The sequence below is a fragment of the Lagenorhynchus albirostris genome, chromosome 14, assembly GCF_949774975.1.
Source record: "Lagenorhynchus albirostris chromosome 14, mLagAlb1.1, whole genome shotgun sequence".
In the NCBI taxonomy this organism is placed as follows: Eukaryota; Metazoa; Chordata; class Mammalia; order Artiodactyla; family Delphinidae; genus Lagenorhynchus; species Lagenorhynchus albirostris.
This window is the reverse complement of record NC_083108.1, coordinates 15,518,545-15,525,675: the sequence shown is the minus strand read 5'-3', so window position 1 is coordinate 15,525,675 and position 7,131 is coordinate 15,518,545. Positions and strand designations below refer to the sequence as shown.

At 58.7% G+C, this 7,131-nt stretch overlaps 1 protein-coding gene across 1 annotated transcript; it reads right to left on the bottom strand.

Annotated features, from left to right (window-relative positions):
- Positions 1 to 2,016: 2,016 nt before the first annotated feature.
- On the bottom strand, positions 2,017 to 6,146 carry RAX (retina and anterior neural fold homeobox). The gene is made up of 3 exons (XM_060120695.1): positions 5,858 to 6,146; positions 5,316 to 5,572; positions 2,017 to 2,520 (listed from the first exon to the last, which is right to left on the bottom strand). Exons 1-3 carry the CDS (start codon positions 6,144 to 6,146, stop codon positions 2,017 to 2,019), a joined length of 1,050 nt encoding a protein of 349 aa, XP_059976678.1.
- Positions 6,147 to 7,131: the final 985 nt, after the last annotated feature.

Below are 7,131 nucleotides of genomic sequence, written 5' to 3'. Positions count from 1 at the left end.
CATTCCTAGTAAAATGAGGGCATTAAAGGATGAAAGAGAAGATAGGCCAAAGTGAAAGAAATTTACTTACACATCCATCCTGAGTTTACCTATTTTTTTTCATGCCAAGATCTGATATTGCTTGGGCCACTCCATTCATTTCCCTATGGAACCTCCTTGTCAGAGAAAAGCGCAAGTATCAATATATTACTCCCTACCTATTGGGGGAAATAACCCGTTCGATAAATTCTTCCTGACCAGCCTACTATGTGTTAGGCTTCAGGTGAAGGTCTAGGGGTACACAGCTCTGGTTATGCCACAGCCTCTAAGGACCCACATGGCAGGGACTGAATCCTGTGACGACACTCCCTCTACTCCCAGCCCCGGGATAATCCTCCTTTTCCCAGGTAGGTTTCAGGAACCCAAGAACAGCACAGGGATACTCGGGATCAGAGAATCGGGATCACAATGTGTATTGCTTCCTACCAGGTCATTGGTATAGTTTACACAATGTGGTAAACTACCCATCTTTCCCACTTCCCAGGGAGGTGGGGCTCATTTACAGGAGGAAAGTGGGCTGTGGTGGTTCACTAACGTGCTAACGACCTATAGACAGTAAGGAGCTGGTTGACGCTAAGGCTCTGGCCGCGCCTTCCCGGGAGCACTCCAAGATAGGCCGGAAGGACCTGCGCGGCGGGAATCCGGACGATTCATACCGCGGCCTCTCAGGCTGGGAGTTCCGGCCTCTCCTTCGCCCCGGGGACGCCGCCTAGTACCCCGGGAGCTTCTGAAGCCCGCGGAGACTTCTGGATTGCTTTCCCGCCCCCCAGAGACGGCGCCAAAGAGCCACAATACTGTCCACAACGCGCCCGCGAGAATGTGCCCTCCGGGTCGCGGCTCAGAGCGCCCCAGGACACGCTCCCCGAGCGCGACTGCTAGCCCGACGCGCGTCAAGCGGAAGCACTGGGTTGCCGGGTGCGGAGCGAGCTGGGGAGGCGAGAGGGCGGCGCGGGGCTTAGAAAAGGAAAAGTCGCTCTGCCCCAGTCTTCGGAGCACTAATGTCATCAACCCTGGGTAGCAGGGGCGGGCCCCGAGCCGGTGACCTGGACAATGATCTGAGAGGGGCCTGGGGCCGCGGCGGGCTGGAAAGAGGGAGGCGGGGCCGCCAGGAGCTTCGGGGAGTTCAAGTCTTACCCTGGGAAGATGGTGTACAAGCTTCCTAGGGTCTGGCCTTCAAAGTAGCAGCTGCAGCTCGGCTATTTGGGGTATCGAGGGGCTGGGAACGCGCAGGCAGCTGAGCCTTAGGCTCCAGACACCCGGAACCCCACACACTCGCAGGCGCCCGCCGTGCCGGTAGAGGGGCGCTCTGGTCTAGGGCGTCGCTGTGTCTGGGACGCTGGCGATTCTCCGCTGCAGCACAGCTCCCCGAGGAGGATGCGCAGGAGGGAGCCCCAGCTCCTGCGCAGCCCTCTGCTTTCCCGCACCCTCCACATGCATCACGGCAGCCCCTCCAGAAGCCTCCTTCATACACACATCTTCCTCCCCGCCACCGCAGTCCTGAGCGCGCTTAACCAGAGTCAAACCAAAACAGGTAAATCTTTAATTCTCCTCCTCAATTCTTCGAAACTACTTTTACAGACAGTTCCTCAAACACTTTCTCCGCCTCCCCTTCCTCCCAGTCGGCCTTTTCTGGGGTTGCCACGCCGCCCGGGAGCGGCCGAGGTCAGGGGCTTTGGGTACCTTGAACTTGGAGGCTCCGGCGCCCGCCGGGGTGGCAGCAGCGTGGCCGCCTGTCCCCCTCTAGCAGCAAGGCCCGGGGTCCGTGGGAGTGTGGGTGTGGCCAGAAGGTCTCGGCTGGCCTGGGGGGTCAGCCCTCCGCGGTGAGTCGGGCGCAGATGCACATCCTAGACCTAGGTCTTCAGGCGGCGCAGGGCAAGAGTGGCCGAGTCCGGGGGACCCAGGGAGAAGGCGTGAGCGCCTGCGGCTCGGGGTCGGCTCCTAGGACGGGCGTCTGGCCTGAATTGGTCCCCGGTGCCCTTAGAGGGCCTGCCACGGCTTCCCGATGGCCTGGATGTGCTCCTTGGCCTTCAGGCGCAGCGCCGCGATGCTGCTGTTGCGCGGGTCCGCCTCGTCCAGCGGGAACTTGTCCCCGAAGCCGGGCCCGCACGGGTAGGCGGGCGGCGGCGGCGGCGGCGGCCCAAGGGGCTGCAGGCCGGGCCCGAGGGGCGGGGAGTTCAAGAAGGGCGGAGGCGGCGGCGTGTAGCTGGCGGGCAGGCTCTGCGCCGGCGGCCCGAAGCCTGGCAGGCTCTGCAGCGCCGTGGCGCCCCCGCCCGGCAGCGGCGGCCCGAGCCACGACTCGAGCGGCAGGGCGCCCCCCGCAGGCCCGCCGCCTCCGCCGCCCGGGCCCGCCCCGAGGGGCGCCAGGGCCGCGGCGGGCGGGGAGCGGCTGAAGGAGAGCAGAGGCGAGTCCTGCAGCTTCATGGACGACACCTCCAGCTTCTCCTGCCGCCGCCACTTGGCCCGTCGGTTCTGGAACCACACCTGCGGAAGGCAGCACAGCGCCGTCGGGCTGCGGCGGGGGCAGAACTCTCCACCCCCGAGAAGGACCGGGGCTCGACAGTTTCACCTGCTCCTTTCATCCCCGCCGCCACCCCACGCTCCCCACCCGCCTTATCCTTCTTGTCTGTCCCGTTTGCTCCAGTCTCCTCCCTCCTCCTCTCTCGCGCCGAGTCTCTTTGTCCCATCCCTGTCCTCCGTGGTGTTCCCACCCTTGTCCCTGTTTACCTCACCCTTAGTTGTGGTTGTATCTGTTTCCAACTCCTGGCACCGAGCAGGCAGAAAAAAATGAAGTTAACCCTGGAATCGGACAGTGGGACTTGGGAAACCAGATCTCACCAAATTTCTGTGACCTGCTGGTTGGCGGTCCCTCCCGACCCTTCGCTTTAGACCCGGCTTCCTCCCTGTGTGGTACAGTGGCTGCGCTTTTGTCGCAGACTTTCTGTGCTTTACCCACATTTTGCTGTTATAAACATATGTATAAACAAATACTCTAAGTACTGTAACTGGAAACATTGGCTGTTAAAATAGAGCTATTTCCACAAATTACTGATAGAACAAAGTGGGTTGATTTTATTCCAGGCATATTTAATATGCATATTACTGTTCGTGAGATTTTCATTTTTATTTAATCGATATCTAATATTTCTGATATTTCCTAAAAATGGCTTTCAATGATTACAATAGTTCAAGTTTAATAATCTACTTTTACTCCATGGAGTTAGTTTTGACGTTAGCCTAAGATAAATTCAATGAGTTCAAGTTTTTCTTTTTTTCTTTACATAGAGAAAGTCCACACCAAGAGTGAAGTCTGGTCTCTTAAGGCTGCAACTTCCATTACTGATTTGATAAAAGCACAAGAAAGGGTGTAATTAAGGTTTCACTACCAACTTACCACCCTCAGGAACAGAACAGAGAGAACTGGTCTAGTTTAGTGGGGAATCTAGAAAGAATTTTGGCCAAACTGGGGGGGGGGTGGGCTTCAGTGTTAAATTTATGAAGGAAAGTGTGGGAATAATTACCACCTCAGAAGGGAGACAGCAGTTCTGAGTTAATTATAGAGAGAGGGGCCCTCATAGGAAAACTGAGAAAAAGCCATCCAGCACCTGAGCAGAGCAGGGCAACTGTCTGCAAGGCTGGGATTTGGGGGGCGGGGCGGGGAGAGAGAAAGAACAAAAATGCAGGTACCCCGGGTCCCTTTCAATAAAAGATTCATCAGCATATCTGAGGCCCTGATTTTCCCAGAAACATTAGCTATATAGAGAAACACTGGCGCGGGTGAGGGCTTCCATCCCACTGCCTCTCCCTCCCCACCAACAACATCCCACTCCATCCCCCAAAGTATCAGCTATAGGCTTCAGATCCAGTATCCAGAGTCAGAGGGCTAAAACCTGGGATAGTCTGCTCTTCTGCTCTACTGCTGTCCTCAACACAGTGGGAGACTCTGCCTACCCCCCCCCCCCCCCGCAACCTGATTACATCATACCCATGTGTTAAGAACCCACCATATGCTGGGCCACTGTGCTGGCCCTGTGATCACAGAGAAGTCAGACACTGTTCTCAAGAAGCTCACATCTTAAACAAGAAGCAAACATCCCCAAACAAGTAGAGAGGAAGGAACGTGGGACAGAGGCATGAAGGGAGCCCTGTATTCCGGAGGGGCACTGGAGGGCTTTGCCCTTTCCTCTTTCTTCCTCTTTCACTTGTTTTCTTTCCCTCTTCCTACCCCATCCTTCCTCCCTGAAAAGCAGGTGCTAAAATGTCCGCCCCTTCAATGAAATCCTTGCAGCTCTACTGCCCCAAATTAGGAGAAATTGAACTGTCCTTGCCAGTTAATCCTGAGTCACATTAGGGAACTATTTTTTAAAACCATGACATTTACTCATTACTTTAACCCCTTAAACTAAACAGAAAAGACAAAAGGCAGGAGCCTGTCCGCTTTTACTTTTAAGACAAGGCTAAAAGCCCCAAACATCTGAGTATCCTCACTTCCTGGAAATCTAATTCATTAGACACACACAAAAATCCCATCTTAGTTCCACTGCCTTTCAGATGCGGTGAAATTTGTTCCGAATGTCTCCCTTTCAGGCCTCTGTAAACTCTCCCAATTTGGAAATTCTCCCGGATTTTTCACAGATGACTAGCAAATATTTAAGGCTTTCAAATATTTTAATGATCAGGGATTAAAGATAATTCAGCTTTAATTAAAGCGAAAACCCCTTTAAATAAAAAAGAAAAGGCCTCTGCAGCAGTGGGAAGTTTGGCTGGATGTGCACCCGAGAAGCAAAAGTCAGTTTCTTAAACAAATCCACCGAAAGTTTCAACTGCGAGGCGCCAGGCTCTCGTTAAGAAGATAGGGTTTTCGTTTTCAAGAAGGTGAGCGCCGTAACTGACTATGGTGGCATTTGGGGCCGCAATCCGGTTACCCTCGAGCCGCTGTCTACATTCCCTCTCCACTCAGTGCTTCCCGCCCCCCGCCCCGGTCCTGGACGCTGTCGCCTCTTCAGCTTGCCAGCCATTCCCAGTTCCTCTCTTTTAGCTTAGAACGAGGGAGACCCCAAAGGGGAGATGCTACTACAAATTGGAACAGACTGTCCAAGGGACGGGGCATGGGGCGCATGGAAAATCTGTGACGCTCCTGTGGGGCTCTGGGCGAACCAAGCGCAGGAAGGCCCGTGGGGAAAGTGCCATAATAAATGTGTGGACGCCCGGGGATTCAAGGGAGCTTTGGCTGCAGCTTGAGCTTCCGGCCCTCCCGTGGGCCCATCTGGGCGCTTTACCTGGACCCGGACCTCGGGTAAGTTGACCTTGCCGGCCAGCTCCTCGCGACTGTACACGTCGGGGTAGTGGGACTTCTCGAACGCGCGCTCCAGCTCGTGCAGCTGGTATGTGGTGAAGGTCGTGCGGTTCCGTCGATGCTTCTTCTTGGGCTGCTCCTCCTCTGACAGCTTCGAGTCGCTGGGGGCTGGGGGTCCGACAGGCAGCCCAGGGCTCGGCCGCGCCTCCCCTGTCTCCTTGGGGCAGTAGGGGCGAGGGGCTGGGACGACGAGACCCCGCACGGTCAGAGACATTCCTCGGAGTATCCGAAGGCCACCCCTCCTACCCATGCGGGCTCCGAGATGGCCCAGGGAGGTCGGGGGTCAGGGCTGCGAGGGTCCCCTTAACTTTCCCTGAACGCAAGTTGGAAGCTCCTGCTACGCATATAGCCCCCACCCCTGCGCCCAGATGCCTTAATAAATGTTAAGGCAGGGCTCTCTCCTCTTGCAGAGCTCCTAAGTCTGGGAGCCCTAAGGGTCTCGGAGCAGCCGGGGTGCGTACTCACCTTCGTACTCGGGAGCCGGTGCCGGGGCGGGCGGCGTGGAGGGCTCGGCGCCTCCTGCAGGCGCCTTGGGGCAGGAGGTCCGCGCGCCCGGCCTCCTATCCCGCTCTTTCGCACCCCGGGCGACCCGCTCCTCCGGGAAGGAACCGAGGATCCCGTCGTCCTTAGTAAATCCCAGGATGGCTTCGATGCTATGCAGCCGCGAGGTGCTTCCGCCCGGGCTGCGGAGCAGGTGGCCGGCGAGCGAGAAGCTGCCGTCGGCCATGGCTGGGGCGCAGCCGGGCAGGTGCATGGGGAGCGCCGGGACGCCGGAGGGCGCGGCCCGCGCTCTCCGCAGCGCCGCCTGCTTGGAAGACCGAGAGCGAGAGGCTGGAAGTCGGCCCCTCCCGGGTGCGGTCGCCCAACCCGAGGGGTCCTGACTCAAGGTCAAGCTCCGCGGGCGATGCGGGCCCCGGCCGCGCGCGCTAGAGGAGGGCGAGCGCTCGGCCCGCGGCCGCCTAGGTCCCGGCGGGAGTCGGAGTTTCAACTCCCGGCGGCTGGGTCTCCGGGAGCTGAAGGCTCCAAGCCGGGTCGCCCCGGCTCCTCCCCTCTCGCCCGGTACCCAGCCTCTTCCCTGGTCCCTCCCCCCGCAGCGGGGCGGGTCCTTCCCTCGCCCAGCCTCAGGGTCCTCGCCCACCCACCCCGCGCTGGGCCGGCACTCCGAACCTTCCACCTCCCACCTCTCGATCAGCTCCGAACACTGCTGAGACCTCTGGGGCATGTTTGACGGGCCCGGGGACCCGGGTCCGAGGGCCCGCTCCCCGCAGTCCTGCCTCAGTGGGACCGACACCCTCGGTTCCACCTCCCCTTCGGGCTTGCCTCCCTCCTTCGGCTCCTCTCCCCCGGCCCAGGCTCTCCTTCTGCCCCGAGGCGCGCTTCCTGCGCCGGGCTGAGCGCCAGGGGCGACCCTTGGAAAGACCGAGAGCAGGCTCCCCGGCTTTCTGGCTTTGGAAGTCAGTCCACGCTTCTTCCCAGTTTGAATTTTCCCCTCTTTCTTCCTCTTTTTAGCCCCACCGGCAATCCTCTTTCGGCTCCGTAGTCCGAAGCCTCGGACTTCGGGTTTATTTTGTTTGTCTACATCTGATTTAACTACTCCTCCCTGCCCCCTCGGACTTGCGCGCCCGCAGGCCCCCTGACCCCGGCGCCCGCCCCCGGAGACGGTGGGACCATCTGTGCTCGCAGGCCTGGCGACTTCAAGGGTCCCACGGCCCAGCAGGAGGCTGGAAGGCGCCGAATCG